This window comes from Podarcis bocagei, assembly GCF_964188305.1.
Source record: "Podarcis bocagei genome assembly, chromosome: 17".
Lineage (NCBI taxonomy): Eukaryota > Metazoa > Chordata > Lepidosauria > Squamata > Lacertidae > Podarcis > Podarcis bocagei.
The window spans coordinates 12,173,535-12,192,564 of record NC_138143.1 but is presented as its reverse complement, the minus strand read 5'-3'; the positions used below and the strand labels follow the sequence as shown (position 1 = coordinate 12,192,564).

General features: G+C 46.5%; 1 protein-coding gene across 1 annotated transcript in view; it reads left to right on the top strand.

Annotated features, from left to right (window-relative positions):
* Nucleotides 1-19,030, top strand: part of A2ML1 (alpha-2-macroglobulin like 1) — a 54,388-nt gene that overhangs the window by 33,668 nt on the left and 1,690 nt on the right. The window contains exons 24-34 of the mRNA XM_081176109.1: nucleotides 1,067-1,243; nucleotides 2,210-2,291; nucleotides 2,510-2,666; nucleotides 4,361-4,435; nucleotides 6,910-7,072; nucleotides 8,871-9,085; nucleotides 10,555-10,779; nucleotides 11,553-11,680; nucleotides 15,909-15,999; nucleotides 17,777-17,845; nucleotides 18,676-18,778. Coding sequence (XP_081032235.1) covers nucleotides 1,067-1,243; nucleotides 2,210-2,291; nucleotides 2,510-2,666; nucleotides 4,361-4,435; nucleotides 6,910-7,072; nucleotides 8,871-9,085; nucleotides 10,555-10,779; nucleotides 11,553-11,680; nucleotides 15,909-15,999; nucleotides 17,777-17,845; nucleotides 18,676-18,778 — 1,485 coding nt within the window. The remainder of the gene's footprint in view (nucleotides 1-1,066; nucleotides 1,244-2,209; nucleotides 2,292-2,509; nucleotides 2,667-4,360; nucleotides 4,436-6,909; nucleotides 7,073-8,870; nucleotides 9,086-10,554; nucleotides 10,780-11,552; nucleotides 11,681-15,908; nucleotides 16,000-17,776; nucleotides 17,846-18,675; nucleotides 18,779-19,030) is intronic.

The following is a 19,030-nucleotide window of genomic DNA, read 5'->3' as shown; positions in this document are numbered from 1 at the left end:
GGGGCTTTTCCCCCTCGGGGAAAAGCCTGCAATTGCCGCACACACGCTCCACACGGCTCGTGAAAGGGAGCGCTGAACAGAGCTCTGCTCAGCACTCCCTTTAAAGAATATTTTTTTTCTTGCATTCCCCCTCTAAAAACTAGGTGCGTCTTATGGAACGAAAAATACCGTAGACCAATGGTCCATCTAGTTCAGCATTGTGTACACTGCTTTCATGGGTTCCAGGCCAGGTTCTCTCTCAATACAACCTGGGAATGGAAGGGATCGAACCTGGAACCTGGAACCCTCTGCCTGCAGAGCAAATACTCTACCAATGAGCTATGGCCCTTTGCTATTGGTTTCATGAAACTTTGGTCTCGTTGCCTGGCGACGGGATCAGAGTTCCACCTATCCTGCTCCTGAACATCATAAGCATTTCCACTTCCTTTTGCAAGGGGATTATTTTCGTTTGTGAAAGCTTCAGTGAAAATGCCTATGCCCTTCTTTTTATTCAGGAATACAGTACAGGGTAAGCGATGCGGGTGGCGCTGTGGGTTAAACCACAGAGCCTAGGGCTTGCCGATCAGAAAGTTGGCGGTTCGAATTCCCGTGACAGGGTGAGCTCCCGTTGATCGGTCCCTGCTCCTGCCAACCTAGCAGTTCGAAAGCATGTCAAAGTGCAAGTAGATAAATAGGTACCGCTCTGGCGGGAAGGTAAACGGCGTTTCCATGCGCTGCTCTGGTTCGCCAGAAGCGGCTTCGTCATCCTGGCCACATGACCCGGAAGCTGTACACCGGCTTCTTCGGCCAATAAAGTGAGATGAGTACTGCAACCCCAGAGTCGGCCACGACGGGACCTAATGGTCAGGGGTCCCTTTACCTTTACTTACAGTACAGGGTCGGTGAATGAATAGTGTGGCAATGGAAGCAAAGGCCCCTGAGTTGGGTGCATGCCGTTGGTGATGGGGAGGGGGCATTTGGAACAAATTCTGGGATAGGGTTCGTCTTTTGTGTCATGTGACCGAGGGGGGCAGAGCAACATCCAACCAGTCGGAAAGAGGGTAACTTTGCATTCACATCTGGCCAGGTGATATCATGGGGACGGCACTGCAGAACTTGGACAAACTGGTTCAGATGCCCAGTGGTTGCGGGGAGCAAAACATGGTGTTGTTTGCCCCCATCATCTACGTGCTGCAGTACTTGGAAAACACAGGACAGATGGATGAGGAGCTGAAGACAAAAGCGCTGGGCTACCTGCAGTCAGGTCTGTCATTTGCTTCTCTAGAGTCCTTTCTGTTGGGTATAATTCAGACTGAATTTCCCAGGTGTCAAAAAAAGGTTATTTGTGTATGCCACTACTGCAGCCCATGTTTTGTTAGCCCCCAAATGGAAAACGAAAGAGGTCCCAAAACAAAGAAGAGTGGCAACTTGACAGAATATGCACAGCTTGCAGATTTAACATATAAAATAAGAGAACAAGATGGAAGATGAAGTTAATGGACTATGCAGAATTAGATAAACTAACAGGAAGGATTCGAAACTGGCGAGACCAGAAATTCACGGAAGACTGAAGTAAATTTACAGACTATTTGAAAAGTAATTGTGAAGAACAGATGACATTTGTAGGGGTGCAAGAAGTTTTGTGAGGAGTATTATGAGAAGTATTGTAAAAAAGGACAAGGGGGAAGATGATTCGTTAAGAGATGTAAAGGCAATATAAAGTTAAGAAATGCATAATAAGTGGTTAAAACGGTGGATCATCAGAGGTGCTGATGGAAGTCCAAAAAGATTGTATAAGTGATAAGTTTTGTGGTGCATTTTATAATTTATATGTTAAAATTTAATTAAAAAAATAATTAAAAAATAAGAGAACAAGAAAAACATACGTTTAAAGAAGACTGGAAAATGTTTATTGAATATATGGGAAATAAATACAGCTGGAAACACTGGCAGCATCAAGATAAATTCACCTGTGTAAATAAGCTTTGATAGATGCAATAATGGAATACTGAATGGTATAGTTTTTGTAAAATATGCAGGGATTTATGATATGTAAAATGAACCATGGAAAGAGTTATGCTGCACAGGAAGCTCATGGTGCAAGCTCAGAGTTTTGCATCAATGGGCCTATATAACAATTGTGGGGCTGGGTGTGTGTTGTGTGTTGCGCAGATGTCCAAAGTCTTTCACCCTCCGATCCTCAGTTTTCTTTTTCTTTTCCCCCCACAAGGGTACCAGAGACAACTTCAGTACAAACACAGGGATGGTTCTTATAGTGCATTTGGAGAGAGTGATGGGCAAGGCAATACCTGGTGAGTCATAGAACTGTAGAGCTGGAAGGGACCTCATACAACTCCCATCAGCCCTAACCACCATGTCCAGTGGTCAGATATGATGGAAGTTGTAAATTAAACTTGTATAAGAGGGCAGGAAAACTTGAGGCAGCTGGAGGCGGTCACATTTGTGAATGGGGATAAACAACCTTTGAAAACAACCCAGCCATTATTTGCTTTCTCCATCTCTCCTCAAGGCTGACAGCTTTTGTGATCAAGGTTTTCAGCAAAGCTGAGGAATATACCTTCATAGACGATGAGGATATCCAGGCTGCTTTGTGGTGGTTGGCAAGTAACCAGCAGCCCGATGGCTCCTTTGCCAATGTGGGGAAACTCTTCCACAGAACAATGAAGGTAAGAGTTCAGAAAGGTGCAGTCTTTAATGAAAGTGCTTTCATTTGCCAGACATCAATGTACAGTGGAACCTCGGGTTATGTTATGTACTGAAGTTCTCACCCTGGGCCAGCAGGGGGATACTGTAGATAGTTATGCAAATGAAGGATCAAAAGTGACGTTCAGTGATTGGATAGTTTTAGAAAGTTGTTACAGTAACAAGGTACTGGAGCTCTATATAAGCAGGCTGACTGAGCCCTTCAGTTCAGTTCAGTTCTGACCTCAGAATAAAGAAGAGCTGTTTGAAGAATCGCTGTGTCGTCTGATATGTTCGCCCACAATTTAACAGGTTAAGTACTTAATTTGTTCCGGAGGTCTATTCTTAACCTGAAACTGTTCTTAACCTGAAGCACCACTTTAGCTAATGGGGCCTCCTGCTGCCGCCTCGCCGCCGGAGCACGATTTCTGTTCTTATCATGAAGCAAAGTTCTTAACCTGAAGCACTATTTCTGGGTTAGCGGAGTCTGTAACCTGAAGTGTATGTAACCTGAAGCATATGTAACCCGAGGTACCTCTGTACAATTCTTTTTCACAATCACAGTTGCTGCTCACAGCACACACTGTGTAGAATACAATGCCAGATCACCCTTGTATTGTGGTACATGCTGCTGCTAAATGCAATAAAAAGTGCAGTAGGTCATGTGTATCATATCTCTCTTTTTTTTAATCCCATGTATGTGCACCCCTCAGGAGTTAATGCAAGCTAATGAAGCAATACCTCTGTTAATTTGCACAGGGGAGAAGAAGAAACTGGATCCACAGAAATGGCTAGATAGGGAGCAATCTCTGTTAGAGAGAGGTGTTTAGAAGAGAGATTCCTCTCCCGTAGCAGAGTTAAGCATAATGATGATTGCTCCAAGCACATTGAAACTTGTTTAGATTTGTATCTGCCCTCAGCCACCTTTAAACTAATGTTCCCCACACAAAAAAACTTAGGCTAGAATAAATCACAGACACTTAGCTTTGCAAATAAGTGAATAGTTAACTCACAGAGTTTCCAGATGTTACAGCAGACAAGTCTCCATCCATTGGCAGTAAAATGAAGATGGGAAAGGTTCCAAGGATCATGTAATCTCTGAGGTAGCAAGATGCAGGCTATGAAATCTCCTTTTAGAGAGATTCAGATCACATGCAGGGAGCCAAGGACACATTGCTTCTTGCTTGTTCTAAGAAGCAGGAAGAAAAAAGGATTGAGAAGGGGTTGGGAGCAAAGTCGACTGAGCGCCTTCTAAGCCACACCCACTTGCAACCTGAGCTCTGGGCTGAGGTTAACTCATTAATGCATACAAGTGTGAGTCAATAACTGTATAGTACAACAAATTGTCTCCCACTCCAGCAAGGACCCTGTTACCCCAAGGGTCTCTGTGAGGGGCAGGACTTCACTTACCAAGGTGCCCTTCCATTGTAGCAAACATTTAACCTTGCGGTGTGGTTGTCACTCCTCCTTGCCACAGGCCTCTCTCTCTCTCTCAAGTCCTTTGCCTAAGGACAGCATATTGTACTAGACTAGGTTGAGCACTATAAATACTGCTGTCCCTACTGACTCCTGAAAGACCTTAGCATCCATGTTAATTGCTGTTTCATTTTTGCCCTTCATGCAAAAATCATCTCACGGTCTTGTTCCATCTTTCTCTCTTTTGCCATGTGCTTCACAGGGAGGTGTAAATAATGTGATCTCTCTTACTGCTTATATCATTGGTGCGCTCCTGGAGGCCAAAAAGCCACTTGAGGTGAGTGTTGCTCAGTCTCGGGCCATGTGCGCATGACCATTTGCTCAGTCCCACCACTGGTGATTGAAGCCAAGTGCACATGACATTAGCTGCAATCCATATGTATCCTGTAGATTCTTGAGACATACACTTGTCTGATGCTTTCCCCCTCAAACCAGCTCCCGTACAATTTGAAAATGCAAGTTGTGTCTTAGCTGAGACATGCGCATTTGAGGCGGCCATTGTGCATGGAGAGCTGACGGCATCCTTGAATATGAGTTCCATGGCTTGCAAGGGCAGGGAAATAAATGAGGCAGTGTCAGGGGCACCAACTCCTAGGAGCTGAGCTCCTTTGAGCTTGCTCCCCCCCCATATTTGTTAGCAGGGGCTAGGCCCCCTCAATGTTTGTCTGAGTGGGATGCCTTGATGTGACACTGTCACACATGATGCCTGGACTTTGCATGCTTGTGCAGGCCAAAAATGTGTCAGCTCTTTCTCCTCCTCTTCCTCTTCCTCCTGCCATGGCCGCGGCGTGAGGAGGAGGAGGAGGAGACGCCAGCCATGGAAGATGAGCTGGTGCATGACACCCAGATGTCTCTAATAATAATAATAATAATTTTTATTTATACCCTGCCCTCCCTGGCCAGAGCCGGACTCAGGGCAGCTAACACCAGTAAAACTACACTAAAAACATAATGGGGGGAGGGAACCGATTTAAAATACAGGTTAGAATGCAATTTAAAATGCAGCCTCATTTTAAAAGTAGCCCATAGATCAAAACCATAAGGGAAGGGAAACATAAGGGTCAGACTGAGTCCATGTATCATGGGCCATGTCCAGCATCTGGGTGCCACTGATGAAATCGTGACATTGTGTGTGATGCCCCAATATGACATTGTGTTGTTGTGCATGACATCAGCCCCCCCCCCATTTCTTTTGGAGTTGACAAGCCTGGGTAGTGTGCATTAGGAAAAGACACCCCCAGCCCCTATCTGGTGTGTGTACAGTAAGCGCAAATGCAACTTGAAATACAGTGGGTCCGGGAGGGGGTGGGAGAGCGACCTTGCTGTTTTGCTGTTTTAATCCTGACCAGTAGGGTGTTAGTTTGCTTGCAGAGGCTAAGAGCTGAATGTTTCGCTTCCTTGGATGCCTTAGAGCAGACATGTTCAACTGGTCGACTGCGATCGACAGGTTGCTCCCCGGGATGTTCCTGGTTAATCGGGGGTGTTCCTGGTTGACAGTGGGATTAAATAAATTGTCAAAGGAATGCCTTCACCACCACCACCCCCCATGCGAGATCTCTCTGCTGCCATGGCAGCAGCACAGGAAGCTGTGTTCGGCAGGAAGTGCAAGTAAGCGTGACGCTTCCAAGTGGAAGCACTAGTCAGGCTGATGATCAATCTTTTGCATCCTCCCCTAAAATTAAAAGCTAAGGAACCCTGCCCCCCCAAAAAAGCTTAAGTACTCTGAGCAACCCTCCCCCCAAAAAGCTCAACAACTTGGGGCAACCCACCCCACACATGCTCCTCCTCCCTCCAATTACAATGGCTAGATCACTTTCAGTTTTTTTATACTGGGAGTAGATCGCAGTGTCTTGCCAGTTGGACGTACCTGCCATAGAGTAAACAGTCTATTCAAATGCATGGCAAATTGACAGTCAGCCGAGACAAAAACAAGGCAAAACAAAACACTGCTTTCAAGATCATTGGATGCAGTCACTTCCCTGAAGTCTCTTCTGACTGGATACACGTAACAAAACGGGAATATTGAGTTTTCAGACTTGACATTTGGATGTGCTCTTTCTCATAAAAAGCTAAGGCAATGATCAGACATCGCCCCAGGGAAGTGCCACCCCACGCTTGTCCACACTTACCTTTCCAGGGCACAGGTCTGCTCTTTAAAGCTGAAGCGTAACAAACAGCAATTTGGGTTTTCGGCAGATTGCCATTTGCTCCCATTCAGCAGTAAAGAGCGGATTTTCACAAGGAAAGCTCTGAAGCGGGGAGAGGGGGAGAGAGTGTTGCAAAAGAATGGACCATGACTGGAAAGCACAAAGGAAAGGAGAGCGTCGATAAGCCTTCCCTTTAAATGAAGAACTCACTTTGCTGTCTGCAATCACAACTGAGGGCTTGGCCACACTTCTTGTTCTGTGCTTAGAAATCATGGTTCCAAGTGGCGCTTTGTTTGTCCTCCTGCTTCCCCTGGGGAAACATGCTGTTTACTGCTGGACAAGCGTCAGTTGGTAATTCTGCCCATTGACGTTTGTTCCGGGAGAAGCGGAAGTATGGACGAGGCCAGGAAGTGGAGTTCTAACAAGTGGCTGCCCTTGGGGTTTGGTGCAGTTCAGCAGATTCTACTTTGTCCTAAGGAAATAGCTGGTGTGAACATGCCTAGTGTGTTTTACCTTTCCAGTGGTCCACAATCATATTCAATCACAGCTACAAGGACAGGTCTTCTTAACACTTTGCCCTGCTACTTGTTTCTTTCTCTTCCAGGATTCAGTGGTGAAGAATGGCTTGGACTATCTCAAAACAACTGTCTCAGACACAGCAGATATTTACGTGCAGGGATTGTTGGCATATGTCTTTACATTAGCTGGAGATGTAGCCATGAGACAAATGTTGCTTACCAAGCTAGACCAGCAAGCCATCAAGTCAGGTACTGAGGAGAATATGATGTCAACAATCATGTTCTAATCGTTTGTCTTCAGATTGAAATTCAAGACACAATTCATACGATGCACTATTTCTGATTGTGTGCGTGTAGGGGTGAGTCCAGTCCTATTTTTCTAGAAAAAGAGGTGCCGGAACTCAATATGAACACCTCCCTTGTTCTCTTATAATGGCAATAGCGCCCACCTGAGAGGTGCCGGAACTGAGTTCTTGCGAGTTCCAGCTGAAAAAAGGCCCTGGGTGAATCACATATTGTGTATCACTGTCTTGATATTAAGTACATATTAAGTAAAGTGTGTTCTGTTCACCGGCTAGATACAGTGAACGCTCGGGTTGCCAACATGATCTGTGCAGGATGCACATTCGCAACCCACAGCATTTGCAACCGCAGCGGCACATCTGCGCACACTCGGGTTGCAATTCGGCGCTTCTGCGCATGCACAAAGCGCGATTTAGCACTTCTGTGCATGCACAACCACCGAAACCCGGAAGTAACCGTTCTGGTACTTCCGGGTTTTGGCGCGTCCGTAACCCGAAAGAATGCAACCTGAAGCGTCTGTAACCTGAGGTATGACTGTACTTTGTTTACAGTGCATTAAATAAGCCTATTAATTCCGAGCACAATTCAAAGCACTGACCTAAATGGCCTTGGCCCACTATACCTTAAGGAGTGTCTCCACCTCCATCTTTCAGCCCGGTCAGTGAGGGGGGGGGGCTGCCTCTGAAGGCGGTTCGGAAACTTCAGCTGATGCAGAATTCAGTGGCCAGGTTGCTCCCTGTAGCCAGGGGCAGAGGAAGGGGGGTCCGGTGGGTGTGGGTCGTCCTGGGTGTCACCACTGAGGGGGGGTGACACAATGCCAAATGGCACTCACCGTGGGGCCTGCACCGCACCAAAGCCATGCGTATCTCCTGGAAGAAACGCAGCGGCTTGGGTGCGCACAGGTTCCGCACTGCCCAAATGGTCTGCTCGCTGCCTCTCCCTCAGCTGTAGGGCGGCTGATTGGGAGGAGGCAGGCAGACTCCGGAGGCCCTGCAGTGTGCCTGCCCTCACCCCACCACTATGGGCGGCTCGCCTCACCCCTGGGCATGCTACCCCAGGCACCTGAGCAGCTTCCTCTGCTGCTGCCCTTTGCAAGATGGTTTGAGCATATAACCCAATCCTGTCTCAAGACCACATTACCTCAAGGACTACCTCTCCCCATGTGAACTGACCTGGAGCCTGTGATCATCATCTTTAACCCTTCTTTGTGTGCCTCCTTCATGCGATGTCTGGAGAGGAGAACAGGCCTTTTCATTGTTGGCTCTCCACTTGTGGGATGTTCTCCCCTGAAAGGCTTACCTGACGCCTTTTCTTTAGGTGCCAAGCAAAAGCTTTCCTCTACAACCAAGTCTTTGGCCTTAAGCTATCTGTGGCCTTTTAGAAGTGGGTGGGATGTTTTAAATATTTTTTTTCCCCTCTTGATTTTAATGTATCTATGTGGGTTGGTTGGTTTGGCTGGCTAGTTTTAAGCTGCTTTGGATTGCCCTGGGCAAAATAAAGCGACTAACATATTCAATAAGATTCAGCAAAATAAAATTCAATAAAATAAAATATTAAGAGTTTTCCCTGGATTAATCCTAGCATGAGGAGTGGGTTTAAATTCCATTCCTGAGCGCAGCTTCCCAGTGTCAGTGCATGTTCACAGGAGTAACTACAGGGCATGAGCTCGCCCTTAACCCAAAACCCATTTCACCAACCTCAGATTGGCTCTTCCAAACATACAAGTTTCATTTTTCTTTGGTAGGAGGGCAGATCTATTGGAGCCCCAGGACTGCCCCAGCATCCACCGAGAATCCTTGGTCCCAGCCTGAGTCTGTGAGTGTGGAGCTGACAGCATATGTGCTTCTGGCTAGGCTTTCGCCCCAAAATGTCAGCAAAGAGGATATCAAGAAGGCCACAGACATTGTGGCCTGGCTGGCGAAGCAGCAGAATGCCTATGGAGGCTTTGCCTCAACTCAGGTAATGTTTCCTCTCTCACGGCTGGAGCCTGTATATCCACTGTGACTTCCCCACCACATCTGGCTGCCTCATAATCTAAATTCTAGACCCACATCAGCTGGGTTTTTTAAAGTTACATTGCTGCTTCCAACCCACCCCATTTGGATTGAAGTGGGGAGTCACAGTGGATCATAAAATCATGAAATTGACCCTGAGGATCATCCAGTCCAATCCCATATGAAGCTGCCCCGTGCGGGGATCGAACCTGCAACCTTGGTGTGATCAACACCATGTTCTAACCAATTGAGCTATCCAGGCAGTGTAGGTGACCCGATGTAACAGAAGAAAATTGGCCAGAAATGAAAACATTTTCCTCATCTTAACAACAAGCCGCACCTGCCAAAATTCCCTCTTCCAAAAGACTCAGGATTTTCTTATGACAGTTTAAGTCCATCTATCCTCCAAGGAGGTGGCAGTTCATCCCATTTCCAATAGCCCTGCTCGGTAGGTAGGTTAGTCTGAAAGATAATTATTATTGTTGTTATTTATAAAATTTGTACATCGTCCTTTGCCTGAAGATCCCAGTGCAGTTCACAATGGAGCAGCAGATTAAAGCAGTGGCATTAGGACTAGGGGCAGAACTCTTTCCCCCTGAGCCCTTTCCCCAGCGAGTTCTCCAGCGAGGTGTTTCCAGATACACTGCAGAAATGATCCCTCTGCAGGATACATTTTAAGAAAATGCCAGTGTTCCTGAGAGGCTGGCCCTACTGCAGGGTGATAAAGCTGGGTGGGTAGACCCAGTCTTGCTTTCGCAAGGCAATGCACTGGACCCTGTGTAGTCCACTGAGACCCTACTTGCCCACGGACTGTCTCACCAGAGTGGTGCATGCTCTGGTTATCTCCCACTTGAACTATTGCAATATGCTCTACATGGGGCTGCCTTTGAAGGTGACCTAGAAACCACAAATAATCCAGAATGCGGCAGATAGATGGTGGCTTGGAGTGGCTGCCAAGACTACATAACGCCAGTCCTGAAAGACCTACATTGGCTCCCACTACGTTTCTGAGCACAATTCAGAGTGTTGGTGCTGACCTTTAAAGCCCTAAACGGCCTTGGCCCAGTATACCTGAAGGAGCGTCTCCACCCTCATAGTTCAACCAGGACACTGAGGTCTAGCGCTGAGGGCCTTCTGGCGGTTCCCTCAATGCGAGAAGTGAGGTTACAGGGAATCAGGCAGAGGGCCTTCTCGGTAGTGGCACCTACCCTGTGGAACGCCCTCCCGTCAGATGTCAAGGAAATAAACAACTACCTGACTTTTAGAAGACATCTGAAGGCAGCCCTGTTTAGGGAAGTTTTTATGATTGATGTTTTTAATAACTGGTGTTTTAATGTATTTTTAATATTTTGTTGGAAACCCAGCCACCTGGGCAGGGTATAAATAAATTATTATTATTATTATTACTACATTGCAACTGTTCTCCTTTCCCAGGACACAGTGGTTGCACTCCAAGCCCTCGCCAAATATGGATCAGTCACATACACTAGATCTGAAGACCTATTGATAACGGTGAAATCTGGCAGCAGCCAGTCATTCTTCCAGCAGTCATTCCATGTGGACGACACCAATCGGTTGGTTCTGCAGCAGGCTACCCTCCCAGATATACCTGGGGAGTACGCCATGCAAGCCTCTGGCAAAGGCTGTGGATATGTCCAGGTGAGTGATGGTTCTTCAAGGAAGGCAAGGCAGCAATTGGTCCTCCAGAAATAGACTGGAAAGAGAAGTTGCTGAATTGCAACTTATTACCAAACTTAAAACCATGGAGAGACCTGATCTGAATAGAGGCATTGGATTCTTATCTCATTATACACGATAAAGCTATTTTTAGCCATCTCACCCCTTGCTTTTTCCTGTAAGACCAATTGCAGTCATTAACTGTCATCAACAGGTTTACCACACCTATCAGTCAATCACCCATTTCCACCACCCTTCTGAGTAATACCCCTCTCACTATATATAAGGGTCTGGTGACTTCTGTTTCAATGTATCTGAAGAAGTTTACATGCACATGAAAGCTCATACCAATAACAAACTTAGTTGGTCTCTAAGGTGCTACTGGAAGGTATTTTCTTATTTCTATGTGTGCCTAATGCAGAATACTCAAAACTACAAACACAGTAAAAACAGAGGTAGGTAAAAACAGAATAACTTTTCAAACATGGGCACACATTGTTTAGAAAGCTTTGCAAAGATGCTGGTTTGTTATTTAAAGGAACTGAGAGGGACCCTTGCCTGAAATCATAAAGGATTTCACTGTATCCGAAAAGCTTTTATCCTGATGCACTGAGGGGTGGAAATGAGTGACTGGTAGATGCAAGGACCCTAAAACATTCCTAAAAGGCGTGAGCTTTTGAGAGCTCCAGCCAGACTGCATGTTATCGTTATGCAACTCTGCAACTGTTGTGTTTTTGGTGCCTGTCCCATATCAGGCAGTCTTGCGATACAATATCCCTCCCTCGAAGAATGAAGACACCTTTACCCTGGATGTGAAAGCAGTAGGGAAAGGATGTGAACAAGAGGCTGCCCCTCACTTCCTGACCCTTCACATCAGTGCAAGGTGAGAGGCAGCGAGCCTGCCAAAATTCATGTATGCCTATAATAATAATAATTTATTATTTATACCCCACCCATCTGGCTGGGCTTCCCCAGTCACTCTGGGCTGCTTCTGACAGAACACCAAAATACAATAACCTATTAAACATTAAAAGCTTCCCTAAACAGGGCTGTCTTCAGATGTCTTCTAAAAGTCTGGTAGTTGTTTTTCTCTTTGACATCTGGTGGGAGGGTGTTCCACATGGTGGGTGCCACTACCAAGAAGGCCCTCTGCCTGGTTCCCTGTAACTTGGCTTCTCGCAGCAAGGAAACCGCCAGAAGGCCCTCGGCGCTGGACCTCAGTGTCTGGGCAGAACGATGGGGGTGGAGACACTTCTAAAAGTCTGGTAGTTGTTTTTCTCTTTGACATCTGGTGGGAGGCAGGGGCGCCGACTTATAAAAAATATTGGGGGGGCCCATACCGGGGTCCTGCCGCTGGTTCGCTCGGGTAGCCGGGAGAACGCAGTTCGAGGTGGCGGTGTTGGGGAGAGACCCTCGCTCAGGGCGCCACTAGACTTGGCGGCCGGCGGCCTATCTGGGGGGTTTTGGAGCGTATTTCGGCGGAGCGATTGGGGAGGAGGGGGCTTGTTGCCGGATTCTTCAGCTGGGCCGGAGATCCGCTGCTGGGGGGTCCCTGGGCCGAGTTGTGAGCACGGCCTGCTGAAGGGAGATCCAGCCGATTGCGCGACGGGGACGGCCGGGGCTCTCCGGCTAGGGCGCGCGGCTGGCTGGCTGGCGAGGGAGCAGGTGGGGAGGAGGCGGGGGTCCTCACTCTCTTAGGAAACGCACCCGCGCGCCCGATTGCCACGAAGTCCGAAGGGTGCGTGTGTGGAATTAAAAAGCAAAAACGAGATACGGGCAGGGCAGGCAAAGAGTTTTCTGCAAGAGGATGGAGGGCAGGTTGAAGAGAAAATCACTCAGGATGAGACAGTCAAATCAGCCATGATAAAATGGGCTCAGGATATTGGGTATAACATCATGTTTGAGGACTGGGAAAGGTTATGGACCACCGGAATGAAATTCACGGCATGTAATGCCTTGAAGGAAAATATTATGAAAATGATTTATAGGTGGTACATGACCCCAGTCAAGCTTGCAAAAATATATCACCTGTCTGATAATAAATGTTGGAAATGTAAGGAGGCTGAAGGGACATTCTTTCACCTCTGGTGGACTTGTCCAAAAGTGAAGGCCTTCTGGGAAATGATCTATAATGAGTTAAAAAAGGTATTTAAGTATACCTTTCCCAAGAAACCAGAGGCCTTCCTCTTGGGCATTGTTGGCCAGAAAGTGTTAAAGAAGGATAGAACTTTCTTTATGTATGCAACTACAGCAGCAAGAATACTTATCGCAAAATATTGGAAGACACAAGATTTGCCCACACTGGAAGAGTGGCAGACGCAATTGATGGACTACATGGAACTGGCTGAAATGACTGGCAGAATCCGAGATTTGGGAGAAGAAACAACGGAAGAGGACTGGAAAAAAATTAAGGACTATTTACAAAAACAATATAAGTTGTATGAATGTTAAAAATTTACACGATTCAGAAACTATAGCTTCAGCAATTAGATTTGGGAAACAGGAAATTATATTTTAAGTAAGAAAAGGTCAAAATCTAAGGTAATACTATGTTTAATTTAAGATATAAGTAACTGATGAAAAGTATGTTAAATTTAGAGGTATAGTATTTGAAAAGTACAAAATAAGGTACGAAACAAGGTAATAATTTGCTGATATCTTTATTATAAAGAATGCAGGGTAAGGGAGATGCGAGGAAGTCCAGTTAGTTATATAAAAAATGTGTTGAATGGTTGGTTTTCTTTTCTTCTTTTTCTTTTTTTCTTTTTCTTGTTCTTTTACTTTTTTCTTCAGTGTATGTTTCTAACTTTGTATTTGAAACCTTAATAAAATATTTATAAAAAAAGAAGAAGAGAAAATCCTTTCGCTTTTCTGGGGCGCAGGGAAGTCTCAGAGCCGGAGGTTGGGGAAGGGACCCCCTTTGCTCTGCCCTCTTCTCCCGTCTTAGATTCGCATGGGGGTCCCCGCCCGAGCTTGCCTGGCCACCGGGCCACACAAGGGCCGCGCTCTACGCGGCACACCTTGCTAGCCGCGCAGCTGTCCTCCGCGGCTGCGGAGCGGCCCTGCGCCGGTGCCCAGCCCCTCTGGGCGCCCGCTGCGCTGCCAGTGACAAGCGGGCGACGTCGCGGGCGGGGAAGGCGTCGCTTTCTTTCCCGATCCTGCATCCTCCCAGTCTTCCAGCCCTTTTTTGGGTTGGAAGCTCGTCTCGTTCGCCCTTCTCCTTTCTTCACCCTGCGCGCAATTTTCCTCCCTCGTCTCCCTCCCCATTTCTCCTTCCTTCCTGACTGACTGACTGACTGACTGACGGGCTCGGGCTCAGGCTCGGGCTCGGGCTTCGGGTAGGGCTCGGGCTCGGGCTCGGGCTCGGGCAGCCTGAGCTCGGGCTCGGCGGTGTTGGCGATCGGCGGCGCGGGGGGATGGCCCTCCCGGGGGAGCCGGCGCTGCTCAATGGGGTTGCCAAGGAGACAGGCCGGCCGCCCCCCTCCCCCCGCCGCGCCGGTGCCCGTTATCGGGCGCCCTATAAAAGCCGCGGACGCGCCCACCGCCGCCCGAGATTATTGGGGGGGCTGAGCCCCCCCAAACGAATTTTTGAGGGGGCTCGGGCCCCCTCAAGCCCCATGGAGTCGGCGCCTATGGTGGGAGGGCGTTCCACAAGGCGGGTGCCACTGCCTAGAAGGCCCTCTGCCTGGTTCCCTGTAACTTGGCTTCTTGCAGTGAGGGAACTGCCAGAAGGCCCTTGCCACTGGACCTCAGTGTCCGGGCAGAACTATCCCTGAATATAAACTTGTTCAGCTGGTAATGATCAGTTCGACTTCAAATTGAGCACTGTTTACCTAGAAATCTTGCTTGGGTTGTAATCAAACCAGGCCTTGGGCTGATTAACATTCTGTGGCCTTTTAAATGTATTGTGGGAGGGGGATTGTTGGTTTGTTTTGTTATTTTCCATTATCTTTCATTCTTATCTTCACCTTTTGAAGACCGGTGGTAGGCAGGAATCCCCTTTCTGATCCCCCAGAGTCTCTTGGGTAGGGCGTGTCCCCCCGCCCCGGGAGAATGGGTGGTGGGGGTGAGGGGAAAAGCCTGGAGGAGGAGGCTGGCTGCTTGCCAACGCCTTTGGACCTCTCCTTGCCACTCTGCAGAGGAAGAGGGGCTGGATGCATTATCCTCTGTGACCCACTTTGAAGAGCTTGCGGAGGGCAGGGGGAAAGCCAGTCAGGGTCTCAGTCCATGGCGGTTGGTAGAACAGCCCCCTGTTTGACCTGAGAGGTGCCGGGGGTGGGTTTTTTTCACCTTGTTGAGGTATGGGATGTCTTGAGAGGTGCTAGCATTATGCATTTTGATTTTTTTATATATTGCAAATTTATGTTGTGAACCACACTGAGATCTATGGGTGAAGAGCGGTATAATTTTTAAAATAATAATAATGCCACCGAATTGTAAGAAATGTCCATTGGTTTTTCTGCAGATTGCTAGAGAGAGAGAAAGAGAGAGAGACTGAGAGAGACTCTTGAGTAAGGCAACTTCTAGAAGGACCTGCTTATTGAACATTCAGCCTGATTTGTTTGCAGATAGATTAGGCTATTTAATGAGCACCCATTCTAATTTGCTTGCGGGAAGGATAGATGACACTGCGTCAAGGGAAGCGTTTGTTGGACTATTCTAAAAAGACTCAAAGAATTGATCTTGAACAGGTTGCTAGGCAACCGAAAAATCTACCCAGCAACAGGTGCCTTTATTAAGGGCATGTGATCAATAAGGGTCAGTGTAAAAGTGTCAGTGTATAAATGAGCGTGAGTCAGCATTAGGTCTCTGGCCAGATGGCCAGAAGAGGAAAGGATTGTGTTATTTGTATTCAACCAGTGTTGATTTTTGTAAATAATAAAGATGCTCATTTAAAAAAGTAAACTCTGCTGCAAGTCTATTCAAAGAAGAAAACCCAAGAGTAGATGCTGCACACACATCAACAGTGTTCTCCCTCATGTTCCAGGGACTGAATCCCACCTGAAAATAGTGACAGCCTGGAAGTGCCCTAGAAGTCAACAGTGCCATGGGGAAGTTGGTGGCTGGGACTTGAAATGGCTTATGTGCAACTCTCCCTTTTCTCTTTACAGTTATGTGGGCAGCCGTGGCACCTCCAACATGGCCATGATAGAGGTGAAGATGTTGTCTGGATTCCATCCTGTCCAGGGAACTAACCATGATGTAAGTCAATTTTGCCAGCGGCGCTGTGGGTTAAACTACTGAGCCTAGGACTTGCCGATCAGAAGGTCGGCAGTTCGAATCCCCGCAAACGGGGTGAGCTCCCGTTGCTCGGTCCCTGCTCCTGCCAACCTAGCAGTTCAAAAGCACGAAGTGCAAGTAGATAAATAGGTACCGCTCCGGCAGGAAGGTAAACGGTGTTTCCGTGCGCTGCTCTGGTTCGCCAGAAGTGGCTTAGACATGCTAGCCACATGACCTGGAAGCTCTCTGCGGACAAACGCTGGCTCCCTCAGTCAATAAAGGAAGATGAGTGCCACAACCCCAGAGTCGGTCACGACTGGATCTAATGGTCAGGGGTCCCTTTACCTTTTTAACTACCGGTACCTCTTGTCTGGGGATGAAGGAGAAATTTTATTCAGTACACATTCAAAATCAAATCCTATTAAATATCCACTTTCCCCAAAAAAATATGTGGACCGGAAGGCAGCTATTCTTCAGTTCAGTTCAATTTATTGTGTTTAGCGAGCAGCCATTATAGATATAAAAATAATAATAACAAGAATGCTGCTACTAATAGTGGTTTACATTTCTACTCCCTGACCTTTACCGGATAAATGATTTCCCATTCCCCCTTTAAATTTTATTACATGAATTTGTAAAGCCTTGGCAAGAAAACTGGATGTTCTAAAATATATATTATTCTCTAGATCAGACGACAAAAAACAGGTCTTTGCAAGAGACATCCTTCCCTTCTGCGATCTTAACAATGGTGGATGTGATTGTTTCTAAGGTCATTTTAAAAAGGTCATTCAAGGAGTACATGAGTTATGTCTTCTATTGACACCGTTGCAGCTGCAAACTCTACCCTTCTTAGGAACTCCTTTATCAGCTGTTCTTCAAAATTTGCACATCTGAATTTTGCGATGCAGTTCTCCATGCAACCAAAGTTTACAAACTGCACATTGTACAGGAAACTGTGCCTAAAAATGAAGATGTTACTGAAAATAACATACAAAAAATGCATTGCATCGGGGAAAGCTGCTTGCAAAAATGTGTACATGAGTCAAAACTGCGTGTAAAATGTGTTTATTAGGAGAAATCCATACCAAAATGCTGGTGAATTTTCGTGAGGATTTTTAAATTATTATTTTTTAAAATTTGCAAATTGCTGCAAAATGCGAGAAATGAATTTAAGATTGGTAAAATGAGAAACAGAGAGAACCAAAACTGAGAGATCCTTCCATCCCTCTGTCCCTTTCCTCCCCTACGTGACAGAAATCAGTTTAGAAAGACAAAGTCCCTTTCGATGAACATAGCAGGTTTCAAATAATGTATTGAACAGGAGGAGGGGTGGACAACGGGGACAACTTATTGCAGATAGGACTGAAGCCAACAATAGGCTGGGCCTGGTACAGGGTCAAAAATGGGTGGGGCTTTCCATTTTCTCTCTCTTTCTAACTCCATTTCTCTCACATTCTTTCCACTATCCACCATCCTCTCCCTCTCTCTCTCATGCACACATACTCACCTGTTCCTCTACTTAGTGGGCTGCTGAGAGAGAGAGATCCCTCTTACCCATGGTCTGAACAGATTGCTTGCAGAGGGATATCAAAATATACAATTTTGCAAGGGGCATAATTCCTGATCCCCTTCTTTCAAAGATTTGCCACTTATTCCTCAAACAAAGCAAGCAACGAAAGACCTACGAAACCTCCCTTTGGTGACAAAACTGGCGGCATGTTGGGAAGGAAGCCTTAATTCTTTCATTCTGTATCCTCAGCTTAAGCAACAGCCCCTTGTGAAAAGAGTCGAGATTGGGGAGGAGCACCTCACAATCTACCTTGACCAGGTCAGTACAGGGAAAAGAAACACAGCTTTGTAACAGGCAAGCACACACATCATTCGACAACTGGGCCCAATGGCACTGCTTCATTGTAGTGGCCCCCTTCACAAGTCGCCTCGCCAGGCAAAAAAGAAGACCAACGGTAACAGAAAAGGGCATTTCAACAGGTCCAGCTTGGCAAGTAAACAGCACTTTCTCGAATTTCCTCTTCTGCTTGCAGCATTCTTATGAGAACAATCCAGGCCTGTTAATAAGGAGAGTTGTTTAAATTGTCAATTTAATTATTGATCTAATTAATAATGCATTAAATTGTCACAATGGAAGGAGGAAGAAGAGCAGCGAAATGCGGATCAAGGTAACTTTTCCATCTGTTTTTTGCTCCCACGCTCTGGTGTGAGTCAGTTAACCCACAGTACTGCTCGGAACCAAAAAAATGTGTGGCTTTTGGCCCCGCGCTCTGTCGCGGACAGACTGCAGGAGCAGTCTATTATATATAAAATCTGTTTTTATTCTATGAATGTTTCATTGTTTTTATGATGTTTTTAGTGAATCTTGTTTTTATCTGTAAAACACCTTGAGTCTCCGTCGAGGAAAAAGGCAGGTTATAAATAAAAATATAACAACAACAATTCAAACAGATGTCCTCTGAAACTAGAGCCATGGATTTTCTGTTACTCTGTTCTCATGCAGAAACTATCCTATCTAAGCAGCCAGCATATTTGTTTCTGCGGTTTCACCTCCGATGGAGGTGATTGCAGGATGGCCGAACCATTTTGTGCTGACCTCAACCCCACCTTGTCCTCAACTTCTCTTTACATCCAAAGTCTTTCTCTCAGCTAGGAAAGGAGAGGCAAATGTATACCTTGGCCATGAGCCAAGACATTCCAGTGAAGGACCTGAAGCCAGCAGCTGTCAAAGTCTATGACTATTATCAGCCAGGTAGGTTCTTCCTCATGTTGAAAAATAGTAACATTTTTAATTCATTGTGTTTCTCACAAGTCTGTGCAGCTTGTGACCTGTCCAGCCAAATATAGCCCACCATCTATGTACTGTGGCCTTCAGGTGTTCTGTAATCACCCTGTATTTACAGTCTCAGTCAATCAGCAAAAATTTGTGGGCCATCATAGGTGCCTTCAGCTTAGGGGAGACCACACGTTATGACGTCTAAGTTCCAGTTTGGTTGATGGGAAG